Source organism: Tetrao urogallus, assembly GCF_951394365.1.
Source record: "Tetrao urogallus genome assembly, chromosome: 2".
In the NCBI taxonomy this organism is placed as follows: domain Eukaryota; kingdom Metazoa; phylum Chordata; class Aves; order Galliformes; family Phasianidae; genus Tetrao; species Tetrao urogallus.
In genome coordinates, this window is record NC_136814.1 from 2,748,812 (window position 1) to 2,763,912 (window position 15,101).

General features: G+C 41.7%; 1 protein-coding gene across 3 annotated transcripts in view; it reads right to left on the bottom strand.

The window, feature by feature from the left end:
• EML6 (EMAP like 6) overlaps positions 1–15,101 on the bottom strand; it is a gene marked incomplete at both ends in the record, with an annotated part of 107,674 nt that overhangs the window by 392 nt on the left and 92,181 nt on the right. For 2 of the 3 annotated variants that reach the window (XM_079550663.1, XM_079550661.1), the window contains 13 exons: positions 1,085–1,185; positions 1,467–1,620; positions 2,732–2,835; positions 3,218–3,380; positions 3,828–4,000; positions 5,070–5,258; positions 5,784–5,898; positions 6,137–6,294; positions 7,909–8,117; positions 9,033–9,206; positions 10,963–11,061; positions 12,210–12,339; positions 13,572–13,650. In XM_079550663.1, the coding sequence (XP_079406789.1) occupies positions 1,085–1,185; positions 1,467–1,620; positions 2,732–2,835; positions 3,218–3,380; positions 3,828–4,000; positions 5,070–5,258; positions 5,784–5,898; positions 6,137–6,294; positions 7,909–8,117; positions 9,033–9,206; positions 10,963–11,061; positions 12,210–12,339; positions 13,572–13,650 (1,848 nt within the window). Of the gene's footprint in view, positions 1–1,084; positions 1,186–1,466; positions 1,621–2,731; positions 2,836–3,217; positions 3,381–3,827; positions 4,001–5,069; positions 5,259–5,783; positions 5,899–6,136; positions 6,295–7,908; positions 8,118–9,032; positions 9,207–9,593; positions 9,615–10,962; positions 11,062–12,209; positions 12,340–13,571; positions 13,651–15,101 lie in introns of all 3 variants that reach the window. The other variant, XM_079550662.1, reaches the window with a different exon arrangement.

Here is a 15,101-nt window from a genome sequence, read left to right on the forward strand (position 1 = left end):
TGTACACACAGATGCACAGAGATGGGCACATCGAGACCCACGATGTGTGCAGACATGGATGGACAGAGACACGCTCAGACAGACACAATAAGCCACACACTGCCAGGCATCTACGCACCACAGACACGCATTCTCACACAGCAGCATGCACACAGCTACCAGAGCCACACACATCCTTCACACGTGGCACGTGCACACTCCCACAGCCACACACAAAGCCAGAGCCCAATGCAGAGCCACGTGTGCACACAAAGCCCTCAGGAGCCCTACGCAGCCACAGCCATGCACTGCTGCACGCACCCACACACACAGCTACAACCACAGCTACACTGCAGTGAGCACAGCCACACATCCCTACACATACAGCTGCACACCCAGAGCTAATACACACACTGCTCCTGTCACATAGCTGCACAGAACAACACTATGACAGACACCTACCCCTCCTCCCTGCACACACACACACTTCCTGAATTTTTTCCCCTCTTTAAATTCAGACCCCTTTTGGGCAGGCTCCTCTGTTTGAATGGTTTTCTAAATCTGCTGTGCTGTTTCTTCTGCTGGAATTCCTGTCCTACCCTTTGCTGGGTGGGAACCCTGCGGTTATTTTGGTGTGACTGACATCCCCACCAGCTGTCTTTGATCTCAGTGCTCTTCAGACCCACACGGGGCTCCATGCCAGCAGCAGGGGCTCCTTCAGCCACCTCCAGTCCTCCAGCAGCTCCCAGCTCTGTATTGGCATCAGGCAAGCTCTGCTTGAGCCAGCTGTTCTAGGAAGACAGCGAGCCAGGGAGTGCGGTGCAGGCACTGGGTGCTGAAGGCAAAGCATCAGACTGCAAGGTACTGCAAGGAGCTTTATCCAACAGCTGGCTCCAGGCCAAGCAGAGGAATAAATCAGCCAAAATCAAGCATTAAATAGAGCATTGCAAGACTAAGAAAAACAAATCTCAGATTTCAGCAGGCAGCAATGAATGCAGCCTGAGCCCAGAAGGGCAGTGCATGCACTGCTGCAGATTTGGCACGCAAAGGTGCACAGTGAATTTTCTAATTCTTCATCACGAAAATAAATCAAAATAAATAATACCTGCAGTCATCTCCTCCTGTGCTGATCACGTACTTGTCATCATGAGAAAAGCGTATGTTGGTAACGTGTGCAGAATGCCCAAAATACCGCTTGTGTTTGGCCTGGTGGAAAAAGAAAAAAAGTTCAGGATTTCATTACGCCATCGTAGCACTGAAGAGCACCAATGCTGACTTGTGAGCATTCCTTTCTCTATCCAAACTCAGCACCTGCTTCCGAGCACTGCACCTTCCCCAGTGCCGGAAGGCAGCAATGCCCCCCAGCAGCCAGGAGCAGCCTGCAGCTGACCCACTGCATCGCGCTCTCCTTAAAGCCACGCGCTAAGGAATGTGAACATGGGGAAAGTAAGCTGCTTAGAGTGAAGGAACACAAAACCTCCACTTACAAATTTTTCTGTGCATGGGAAATCAAACAGCTTCACCAGACCGAAGTCATCCCCTGTGACTATATTCAGGCCAGCATGGGTCACACATGCACAATTGACATCTGCCTTATCTGCATTTCGTGGCCAAATTCCAATGACTTCATCTCCAAGAATGCTGTTCCAAAAGGAAGTTAAAAAAAGAATGTTAGACCATAAGACTTTCTTGTTGCTGCAGAGCATCCTGATAGAAAACTGTTCCTTACAAGCAAGCCTTCTCCCACTAAACCCCACAATGGAGCCCATCACAGCAATGCACCTGTGTTGTGTGACTCCAAAACCAGCTCTAACCACACATCCTGAGGTTTATCTCCTGTGAAACTACTCCTCTCATTCTGCAGCAGCAGCTTGTGTAGCTCTGGCCTTGCCTGTCCTTGTGAGCCCGTACGTAACTGCTCACAGAGCTTTTTACAATGATGTTCTCTTACCCTAAGGTTGTGGAATGAATGAATGCTCCTTTGGAGCTGAGCATTTCTCAGAGGAGCTGTCTTCCCCTTAGTTGAGGTTCTGTGCAGTTATTGCTGTTTTACCCAAATACTGATGCCTCTGCCCCATTCCCACAATCTGTCCAAAGAGTCCTTAGAAATGAGAAATTCAGGGCAGATTTTTCAGCTTGCTCCATGGCAGAGCAGTAAGAGTGGGAGGATTCTCACTTACCTTATCCTAAAGCCTGCCTGTATCATCCCACTGTTTGCTGCCAGATGGGCTCCTGGCCTGTTCCACTTTCTACAGTATGAGCACAGCCACGGATTTGTAAAGGTGTGGGGAGGGCCCTATATAAATGCACGTCAGCAGATATGTTCTAACGGTACCCACAACCCCCTTCTATACAATCAGCTCATGTTTCCACACCTCCTATGCTGCTCGTGTTCACTGTGGGTTAAGGTAGCAACCTATCCTAGCGTGCCAGTAAAAGTAAAGCTGTAACAGCATAGAAATCTGGAACAAATGGCAACAATCAGCACGGATATCTGACAGCATTAATGACACTACACAGAGCATGACACCAAGCAACATCAAGAGTGTTGAAAAACATGCGTTAGAGGCCTCTGTGGAAGTGGAGTGTGTACCCCTCTCTTACAGGCTTGCCAAACCCTGGGATATTCTATGTGTATGGTGTACACAATTCGACCTTGTGCACTGTATTGTATTCTCCACTGTACTTGTCCCCAGTCAGGCAGAACTTTTTAGTTTCCAGCGTTTGCTTTTGTTCTGCTTTGTTTTTTTACCTTGTCCACGTGGCCCATGTGATCTTTTCTATCGTGGCTGTATCTGTTATTTGCTTTCCTAGTGGCACCTCATGGACTTGACGCTTATAGGCACCGGTTGATACCTGAACGCAGGAAAGGAAAAGCTATAAACTTCACTGTAAATGCACTGATTTCTTCTGTAAAGAACTGCAGTGGTAACAGTAGTAATAGTAATATCAGGAAATAAACATCTAGGATGCATTTTTCTTTTTAGCTTGCTATAATTCTTGATATGTAATATAAAGGAATAATAGTGACAGGACGACAAGTGAATCAAGTGTTTCAATGCATATGGATGGATTTCCTTTCAGCTGTATCCTCTCTAGTTTACCTCAACCCAATTTTACTAGATCAGGAAAATTTAAGAAGGAAGTGACTCACACATAAATTCAGCTTGCCATCTTACCATTATGCCTGATAACCAGTCACAGGAAACAGAAACAAGGCTGCCCACACACGGCATACCTGAATGTACCTGCTGTCAGCAGAAAAATCCATCTGGATGACAAAACTTGCAATATCTTTGCAGTATCCTATTCGGTTTAGGGTTGTACCTTGAGTGAGATCATAGAAATCTACAGTATGCTCTTGGGAACCCACAGCCAAAAACCTGTTATCTGGGCTGATCCTAGACAACAAGATACAGAATGAGGATATAATTTACTGTTTCTGTGCAAGATTTGCTTTTGCTTCCCATGATAACACAAGAGGGCAAATCAATTTTACTGGAAAACAAGACAAACCTTGTATCAATAGGGCAATTCAGTCCAAACCAAATTTGGTGCTTCATAGGCAGATGACATCATATATTGTTAACTGAGGTTAACATTGCACTTGTATAGAGTGCACAGTATGATATGAAGAACAACATTAATCCTCTGTGAGAAAGGAACAGGATTTGCAATGTTATAATGCATTATTATATTCATTCCCAGAATCGTAACTCCACAGTGTACAAATTACTGGTAGATAGAGATGAATTAATCACAATAAATAAATGAATGAAGTTGGCCCTATGGGACTATTTCCAGAGGAAGGGCTGTGTCCTTGCAGAGCTCAGACCTGTTGGACATACCTAATATCCTGAATTGCAGACTTCCTGTCTCGCTTCTTGCCCCACACCTTAAGGCTGTTAACCAGTAAGATCACAAACTCTCCGTTCTTCATGCCGATGGCGACCATCTCTCCATCAGGACTGTAGGCAGCACATCTTGCTGGGTGACCCAGGTTGACTTTGTTCAGGAGTTTCTGCGTGAACAAAAGCGACGGCAACAAACCTCCCTGTGGAAAGCCTCCGAGCAAATGGAAAGCTTCCAAACACTGAGTACGAAAGCCGCTCATTAAAAACAAGTTCTGTAGAGTTTCCTCTAAATAGAAATCTGAAATTTCACATGAAAATCACACCCACCAGACATATGTTGCAAAACAGGCTTCAAATGGAGGTGCAATTAAAATGGGTGTTCCACATTCGCAGCTATCTTGCTGCAGGAGAACTTCAACTTTGAATCGCAAAGCATGTTGCTTATCAAAGAAGGAAATGGATTTTTTTAATCCCATTGCCTTCAGAGGGCTATTCTACAATTTCTGAGCAATATTTTCTATTATTTTACCATTTGCTATACGGAAACATAGCAAAACACTTTTGCCATTTCCATTATCTGGGTGTACTAATAATGCTAATAATTTCTGACATTAAAAATGAGCCTACTATCTCAGGTAACTAGCTTTTGAAAAAATTTATGTAGCTTGGCATAACCAGAAATCCTTGTTATTTTTAATATTCTTGTTGGTTAATGCAGTTTGACGTCGGAAAAAAAATACTGCTGATCTACATATATGCCATCTCATCTATTGTAAAGAAAGGCTCTAAAAGTGTTGGAGTCATGCTCGCCAGTGAGGCAAACTTATTGGGAGGATCTGCATATTAGCCATGGATCCGTGTCAGCACAGAAGTAAAATGCTTTCTTACTGCACCAGTCTGCACTTCTAGGTCAAATCTAAGCTTTTTACAATGTTATATCAGAAATAACACAAAACAAAAGGCACGCCATTAACACAAACTTATGCAGCTGCATCTCATTGCAAGTAGCTTGCTTTTGGGAAGAGCAGCATGGTACTTCAGCAATGCCTTGCTTCTTCACATGGCCACACAGCAGGAAATGCTACGCACCAGAACAACAAACACAACTGTTGTTTTACTTGGCTGCTCAAAGGTGCACACAGGGCTGGAGCAGTGCATGTTGTGCAGTTGGAAAAATGCATGGCTGTATCAAATTACCACTTTTCATTGCATTATTTTCAGTTGAGCAATACTCACTTTGTCACACAGGTCCCAGATTCTTGCCGTCCCATCATTGCTGGCAGAGATAAATAAGTCTTTTGAGGGGTGCGTCGCTAAGCCCCAGATCTCCCCTTCCATGTGACAGTCAATTAATAAGTTTGAAGCAGCATTTTTTTCTCCTACTTCCAGGATTTCTCCGTCTTTTGTTCCCACTAAAATTTTCCCCTGTTTGTATTAAAAAATAACTAAATAAATAAATCAGATAACATAACACACAGTAAGATACCCAAGTGTTATAGAAATATCTGTGATAACCCGTCCCAATTTATAGTGGTCATCCATGCAGAATCTTAAGAACAGGAGATAAAACACTGACAGATTCACACCTGGAGATCTGATATCGTATGCTGGTGTTACTGTTGAGTGGTGGCAGTGGACCTCCCCCTTGCCATTTGCATTCAGATCCAAGTGTTTACATACAGGCTGGGACAGCATGATTCTCATACCGCTGAGGTGACTTAATGTCACTTCTGGACAATAATATAAACGTCAAACCAGGTGTTATCAGTTAGACCAGTGTGGTGCACACCTACGTTAGCTGGACTGCCACGGTCTGAACCACAGGAGCCTTTCCAGCAAAGCCCTGGTTCAGAACAGTCCCCTCCTTTGTGTCTCCTGTCCAATCTTCACCAACAACAGCACGCAGCAACACATGCCACGCAGTGAAGCCTGCCACGTTGGCTCTCTCACCTTCCCTCTGCAGACGGAGCGCACGCACTCGATGAGCTGTCCTGTCTCGAGCTGAAAGGCTCTGCACCGTTTCATCTCCTGGTCCCACAGCTTTACGGCCCCTCCTTCCTTAGTGCTGGAAAGCAGAAGGTTGTGTTACACAGATGTCTCCTGCGTGGGCTACCAGAGATCCCACACATCAATCTGCATCCCTTCTTACTAAGGACACCTCACTACACTATAGGGTAATGTAAAGCAAGTAACAAAAAGGTGGCAGATAACACAACCATTCAGTATGTCTTGTATTGATGAATTAAAAATGATGTGAGAAAGAAGAAAGCTGTGTGCTTTAGGAAGAGTATAATATGTCTTACGGTCTCTCCTTGCCTCCTGTAACAATAAGTCCATCTCGAAGGGTGGTGTACATCGTAAACACCGGTCCTGTGTGAGCTTTTGCCACAAGTCTGACCAGAAAATGGTCCTTCCAGACATAGACGTCTCCATTTATGGCACCAGTAAACGTAAGGTTATTCTGCAACAGATAGGAACAATCTCTGATGTGATTAATATCTCAGCATCTTTGTGCAGCTTGAATTAAAATTATTTAGGTACTGCATTTCCTGAGAAAATCAACCATGCAATGACCACAGGAATTAAAATCACACACACTGAGAATAATGCGTTTAATCACTGTGCTATGATGGTGTCTCTTTGAGGTACCATAATTAACATAGACCAGAGTGTAGGGCACATTCACTTCATGCATTTCACCTGGAATTTCCAATGCATGTGCTGCTTTTGCCATGCATGTACTGTCATATCTCCTGCTGTATACAAGGACAGCAGGTTATCACTACTGAATTTCAGGTGACATTTCTTTCTTGAGTACGTGCCCATGGAAATCCCACTGTCTTCAAGATACTGAAAATAAAGGCTTTAAGACTAAGTGCAGAACTTGTACCTAATTGAAGCACCATGGCAATTGCACAACTGAACGGGAAACAGCAGTGAGCATTCTGCATGGAAAATGTACTTCTGGAGTGTGCTCTGCTAAATGGAAAGGCTTGCTGCAGGTGAAAAGGCACAACTGCAATCCCACTGGATTCTGTAGCAACAGTATGTGCCTTTTAAACATCTTGAATGATCCCTAAGTGACTGTAAAGGGGAAAAGTGGCTTAGCTGTATTGAAAAATACAGAAAAATTCCACGTAAATGAAAAGCATCTCATCTCCTCTTTGGCAGGAAGAAGCAAAAGTGTTCCCAGTTGCCATGTCCTGATAGCATAAAGAACTAAATACAGCATCACCTTCAAGTTCACTGATAGATACAAGGGAAAAAAATGTTAGAGAACCCTTTGCTAAGGGCTCACAGGGAAGTTTCACGTTCTGCAATAAACAGGAGAAGAATCTACTGATGAAACTGGTGGAAAGAATTCGCCAAATGAATTTGCTACTGTTAGAGACAAAAATGTAGTGTAGCTGCATGCCAGCATGACCTGCTGCCTTTGGCATTAGATGGACCTGGATGAGAAAAGCCCGTGGATGCACAAAGGAGCAGAGGGAACGTGCTCAGCCCCTCCTCTGTTCAGGATAACTTACTCATGCTCCTGTGACATGCATTCTTATTGCCAGTGGGATTCAGTGACACACACTTAAGGAAGAAAACAACATCCTGAACAAATGACGTGTGCTAACGGAGTGGAGTTCATCTGCTGGTTTTGAATGTTCTCCTCACAGCACGTTAGTTTTATCACTTTAAAAAACAAAAGTTGATCTGTGCCTTGAACAGATTGTTTTCCTCCACTATGAAGTCTAAAGCACAGTGCTATGGCTCCTTAATAGACATACAGGAAAATCCTATGTACTGTCAACATGAGCTGAATCACACGTCATACCCAACACTGTCAGTGGAAAAAGAGGTTACACAATTATAGTATCAATTACACTGTAATTAACAAAAAAATATTCAGTGACAGAGAAACCCAGCCCAATTTAGAAAAATTAAATGAGGATCTAAAGATGCACAAGTCTCACGTTAGAGGTTCAACTATTCCACAAGATCTCCACGTTCTTGCACCATTCACAGTGTGCTGGATCTCTCAGTAAAAACGTGTTATAAAATTCTGTAGCAAGTAACTTGAACTCACTGCTCCGAAGGCAACAGAAAGCATGGTTTGCATTTTGGCATCTTCCATGGAACCAATGACTCCTTTCTTACACAGCAAAGCACTGCCAGCCAATGTCCAGAACTTCATGTGTTTTACCCCCACAGACACAAACTGAGTGTCCGAGTCTGGGCGGAACTCTACAACAAATATCCTCTCCAGGTGTCCTCCCCTGCTAGCAACTTTAGCCCCTGTTTTAATTAGGAAAGCATAAAAATACAGTTAGATCTACCTGCCAAATTAAGCTCTGGGTTGATTTTATAAAACAAAATTACTCGGTATTAGATTGGAAAACTCTGTCCCAGATACCGAAAGCTAAGCATATCCCAACATTATTTAAAGCAGCAACCATTTTAATTCATGCAGCCTGCTAGGTCCCTGGGTGTTCCACTACAGCTGACAGTTTGAGGATATTAATAGCACGATTTGTCTCCCAGGTACTGAAGTACCATCAAAACACTGAGTGTCATCAACAAGTTGCATTACGCAAAAGATGAGCAGTGCCTCCTCTTAGTGAACTTTTAAAGCACAGCAGGACTGCTGCATTTCCTGAACCAACTGCTCTGTGCAGGGATGTCAGATATTCTCTACGCATCTTTTGGACGTAATTGCAATCAGGGTGATGCAATGCCTGCTCCTGCAGTGGAGGAGGCAGGAGACAGGCACTGAGCACAGGTGTGTGCAGAGAAAACTGAAAATCTGGGGACGTTTTGAAGTAAAGCAGGAAAATATCTAGAGAACTGAGACACTCTCCCCTCAATTCCTGATTGTGATAACCATTGTCTGGAAATGACTTCTCAAAGGCCTAAGCACTGCATACAATTTCAAATCCGAGCATTTTCAGCATAGCAAGAAAACACTTCCCTCAATTTCAGGGAATTATATGTTGAATGTAATCTCCTTATTTCTGTTTACAAGAGAAATTTAAGCTTATTTTCTTATCGATATTTTCTTGCGCTTTGTTTTCTTCCTGCAATTGATTCTGAGACTGCAGGGAGCCATTTCACTCAGAGTAAGAACATAAACCTATGCCAGTGACTTGAAAGGAAAAGCAAATAACTGCATACAGATCTGCCAGACTGAAGGAACACGTGTTTTCCAGTTACCTTCCTGCCACCTCCACACCGTGATGGTGTGCTCTGGATCGACTCCCACCGAAACCAGAAGTTTGCCCGTTGCACTGAAGTTAACGTAGTTGACTCCTTTGGTGTGGAAGCAACGTAGCATTGAAATTGTTTGCTTACTCATAGCATCCCATACGTGAATTGTGGGAGTCGTACCTACACGGAAAAAGATGTATTAAAAGAAAATTAATTCAGCATCTTGAAAGCTTCAGTGCAAAATATGCATTTTTCAAGAACATTGAACCTAAACAGACACTTAAGTTTGGTTGTTTTTTTTTTTTTTTTTTTTTTTTTTAAGATTAAAAGTACTCAAAAAAATCATGTCTTGAAAAAAAACAAACAAAAACAAACCAGGGAAATTATTGCATTTCATGGAAGAAGACAAATGCCAAAAGAACAACGCAACATTTATGAAGAACTTCATGCAAAAGAAATTATCTGTAGATGTTCCACTTGTATCCGCGGTTGACACAGATACAGTGAGGTAACAGGAAACTTTTACATAACTCTGCTGACTAGAATTCACAAACGAATCAGCCTTACCTGAAAATTCTGTCATATCACCTGCATTGTGAGAGCAATGGCAAATGAGGAAGCACCAAGGGAAAACAATAAGTGAAGTAAGTCATGTTTCTAATGCTGAAGTGCCAGCATCAGCACCAGAAGTAAAAAAAAAAAAAAAAAAAAGATAAAAAAATTAAAAGTTTGAAAATGGATATGGATTAAATCAACAAAACAAATAAGCAGGAATATTGTTGAACTTAATTTTGAGTATATTGTCTTTTATACACAAATATTGCAACAATATTTAGTACTTCTCGGTTTTAAAAATGGTATTTAAAAGAAATGGTAAAGACATGCAGTTTTTAAAGATTACTAAATTTAAAACTAATATGAATCTACAATGATCCAGAATCCCAACCAAAATCAGAAACACTGATTTCATGGGCTCCTACTGATGGAATTAAAAGACAGGCTCAATGTCACCTGCTTTGGGTCACAGAAATCAGTATTCTGGACCAGGGCTCTGACTGTATGAATACATTCTCTTTTTCATTCAACATTCCAATTGAAAAGACAACGCTCCGTACAGGCAGCAGAGATGGTTTGCCAAGGCCTTCACCTACTGCAACTTTCCAGCTTTGTTATAAAGTTATATATTACAGAAGTCACTGCTTTCAGACTGAAATGAATGAGAATGACTCTGTTATTCATGACATTGATTATTCCAGCATTACCCTGGTATAAGTGAAAAGCAACACATCCCTCCGTAAGCCTGGGACAAACAGTCCTGATGTTCCCTACAGCTTTTACTTCTCCAAAAGGCACTGGTGACTGATCTCTAGAGGTCCCTTCCAGCCCCTACAATTCTGAACTCTGTAATTTCATGGGACTCTTCATGTAAATAACATATCAATACATATGGTCTCAGGATCAGCCTTACATGCATCGTAACTTCTGCTGAGGTTCCACTCTAACCCTTTCCTTTTTTGTATTAGTTTGGAATTTCTGCAAGGGAAATGGTCATTATTCTATTTTCACAGCTAAGTGCTTTATGGCTAAACAGTGCTTTGGATACTGGAAAGAAAGAGGAAATCCTGTGAAGCTTATAATTACATATGAATGAGAAGATTTAGTGCTGTTCAAAAACGCTTGTTTTCTGAAATATCCTTACAGTACAATTAACTCTAAAATCCAATGACACGATCAGAGATGAAACTGCTGTAGATAGACTGAAATGACAGAAATAATTAAGCTTCAGGATTTTCTCAAGATCAAAAAAAAAAAAAAAAAAAAAAAAAAAAAAAGTGACAGTGGTAAATCCCAGTAAAAATTCTGTGTAGATAAGCCCAAAATAAATCAGTGCCCCTGACAATTTCTGAGTAAGACATTGGTACATGGAGTCACCTACCGATCTGGCTGGTAGCCACAATGTTTTTGTACTTTGGGTGCTGATTCACAGTTAAGCAGAGAATGTCATCAGTATGCTCCAGGTAGAAGCTCTGACTTCCTAATAAAATTCAAACGTGGTTTTATTCACAACAGTCTCAAAGAAAGAACCACAACTGAAGCAAAGAATATTTAATCAGCTTGTTGGTACGCTCATGCTGGGCTCTAGGGGATGCGTGGGGGAGAGCAATAAGTATGCCGAGAGCTGCTTTGCTTTCACTTCCAGGCACCATTTCCAAACAAGCTGTGAGTAACCACTAATGCATATACACGAAGCAGGATTGGTCAACTAGCTACCAGGACATAGCCCAGGAATCATCCTCTAATCATCTGTAACCACCACAAGAAAAAAGCAGGACTGCCAAATGCACAGACCAGCTCTCCCACTTAATCAAAGGAGTCAACGGGAAACAAAGCAGAAAGCTAAACCCTGGGAAGTTTCTGCTCTGCACCATCTTCCCAGGGGGAAGGCCAGGAAGAGCAGCTGGGGCAGCGTTCCCAGCTCCACGGGCCAGAGGCTGTGTAGGGCAAGGAGTCCCCTGAAGTCAGCAGATGTGACACCATCTATCTCTGCCTCTCCTTGGCAGCAGAGCTGAGTGAAGTGCTGTCACTATTTGGTGCCACAGAGGACCAAGAGGGAATAATGAACTGCCATTAATTCCTGGCTTGTTTCTTAAGCTATGTGGAGAGCTACAACTCGGGGCAGAATAAGTTGGCAGGTTTTTATCACTACCCAAAAAGCACGGAATATTTCTACTCCTGAAGAGCAATTTACTCACATCGTATTGCATAGAAATGGATCCTTCCCTGGAGCACGATTTTGCTAAAATAACCCAAAATGGAACAATTACTGCTCCTAAAACCGTGAGGAGTGCTCGACATTTCATATCCCATGCAACCTGAGAAACCATCCCTATGCCTTCAGTGTGGAGTTTAGAAAGGCACAGCTGCAGAAATAGAACAGCTTAGTATCACGCTTCCTAACAGAATCTCATACCTACTAAAATGAGTCGGGTGGCTTAACAAGATGACCTTAATAAGAGGACTTGACAGTCTGCTAAAATAGCCATCTAAATTTCTTTGCATTATTTCAGAAGATACAAAATACGAAGGAGTTGCAGGAATGTTACAAAAGCCTGACTTTCTTACAGAAATGTTTCACTTCCACAGTAATTTTTAATCTCAAAGTACTGTTGCAAGTTGAATTACCAGTAGAAAGATTTTGCACTATGCCTGCTGCAGCTGTGTGGAAAATAATATCAGCACCATCATTTAGGTAATGAAGGTTGTTGCGACAGTCAAATCCTCTGTATCCAAAAACATGGTCTAAAGCCAGCTCCTAGTCAAGCAAAGCAGAAAAAAAGAACAAGAGTGAAATAAAGAACAAAGAAAGAGGTTAAAGAGTTTGAATCATGCATGTGAAGACCTCAGGTAATTATTACACAAGACACAAACATCTTGTCCAAGCAACAGGATAATTAAACAATAATTAATCAGTCGTCCCTCTTTCTTTACTTTTCTGTATTTACTGAGGCATGACATTCTCATGGGCTACATACAAAGCTGTCATCGGTCAAGTAAGGCAACACATTTGCATTATTATTTCTTTAATAATTCAACCAGATCTGAAAATAGTATTTAATTACCATTCGAAATACATGCAACTTTAACAAAGGTCCAATTTATGAATCTGCCCGTTACATTTTAATATCTACACTGAGCAGCTATTTGCAAATACATTTATTTCTACTTTAGGAGTCTTCAAAAGTCATTCTCATAAACAGTCACATTTTAATACAACAAATTCTGACACCAAGGTCCTTATAAGAGGCAATGGCAGGCTACAAGCAACTTCATCATTAAAACATTAATTGGAGGCGTCTTGGACATTTCATCTTACAAAGAGCAACTGTCAAAGAGATTTCCTCTAGGAAAACAGTGATGGGTAATGGACTGCTGTTAAAGCTGCTGTTCCAGCCCAGAAGACAGAGTTAATGCATCTGTCTCTAACATAATTCCACCTTGCTTTGAACAATTTGACTAATAGTGACAGACCAAGCAATTGTTGCAAACGGTCCACATCATCCACAGAATATTCATTTCTCAGCACATTTCCAAACAGGTGGGGAGGAGAGAGGGCCTACAGTGTGAGGAAAGGGTATGTTCCAAAATAAGTTAGCAAATCTCATCATCCAAAAGAATGTGTGTAATGGTGCATGTGCAAAATGCAATTTCTGAATATATTTTCACTGGGGTTACCTAGTGGGTTCTGCTGCAGTTAAACATACATCTCAGCTGTAAGTGTTCTTCAAATCCAGAGACAGATTTTGGATTTGGAGAGATCTGATATTACAGGTCAGCCATATCTGAATCTGAAGCCCCTTCTGCCACAGGTTGCTGGCTATCATGTCTTCTGGTGTTTGCTAGGAGTGCTGAGAGCACATTGTAGAAATTTCTTCCCCTTCTCTTTTACTTAAACACAACTTCAGCTACCCTCATAACAGGGATGAGTTTAACCCAGCACACATTACTTCTAAAGCAAATGAAAAGAAAAATACAACTAAGTCTGACCTCAACCAGTTTCCTTTTTTTGTTGATGTTGTTCTTCTGCAGTTTTTCAGGCTGAGGAGCAGCTCTGCTAACTGGTGGCCTGAAAGAAACGCGTTTAAAAGAGAAGCCAATCAATATGTTTGAAAGCAAAACCACAGCATATGTTTTAAGTACAGAAAGTGGCCAATTGCAACTATGTGTGTTTGATACCAAGCTTTTAGCATTTTATAACACACATAGCAATCATATGCATTTTGATAGGGAGAGCAGAAACAACACTCATGTTGATTTCGGGGAGGAGTGGCAGAACAGACCACCTGAAAATGACTGTTTAAATTCTAATGATTTAAATCCTTTGGAAAATCCCTGAGTACTGGCTGACAGTACATTGTTGCTTTCAGGAATGATCTCAAAGACCTTCTACAGCTGGCAGCTGACCTTTCCCCAGCCTTGTTTCTGAGAAATCCCATCACAAAACCTTGACTTGGCAGTATTAAAATCATTTCAAAATCACATTAAAGATAAAAGTATTACATTTTAGTCTGTGTAAGTAATTTACTGTATGAATCTGAGGAAGGCTAAGGGCAGCAAAGCATTTTACATAACTACAGTTGCTGAAAGTAACTAAAAAGGCAAATGGGAAACATGGACTGAAAAAAAATTACTTGTGTAAATGGTCTTTTTGAAGACAGAGAACATTTACTTCTATGAGATGCTCTAACTGCAAGTCCAGAGGCTACAGTGAACATACATATGACGAAAGGGAGGCAGCAAAGGGGATATTCAACTTGATCCTTCTAAGAAAAAAGAAGAGTCACAAACCTAAGAGGAGCAGAGCGTGTTGGACCCATAGAAGTTCATACCCAACACAGTCCTGTTGCACTGGGTTCACTCAGGATGCCTATTAGGTTCATTTGGGCACAATGACTATCCCTTTCAGGTAACAGGAATTAAGGAGAGCTAAATTCTAACCCTATTGGCAACAGCACAGACCCAAAACATCGCAGTGGATTACCAGCAAAATCACCCCAAGAAATTTGGCCTTCATCACGTTTGATCAGCTTTTAGCTAGAATATGGGTCTGGTGAGAAGGTCAGGGTAGAAGAGGTGATAGCAAAAGAATCAAAACTGATGTTATGGTTAAATGCTTGCTCCAAAACATCACTCAATGGCTGCTGTTATTCACACAAAAACAGTTCACGCCATTAAACACTAACAGCAGATTCTGGGGGCAGGGTTAAACCTGGCCTCAGTTTATTTAAGCTCGAATCTGGAAAACATTTTCATAGCTTAAGATTTCAAAAATGAACAAAATTGATATAAAATTTATATGCTGAAAAAATTAGATTGGTTTGTTCTTTTACTGTGACTCTCACTAATTCCTGTTTTGCAAAAATGACTGCAGAGGAATGAAATCCCTTTTGCTTAATGAGAGCTGATTTATCTGGAATTGCACTTTTATGAAAGCTCTTAAAGACAGCAGTTGATGAAACACATAGCCAGAACGCACTGCTACACGGCTTATTTTGCAGGAATAAGTAGCATGAAAAG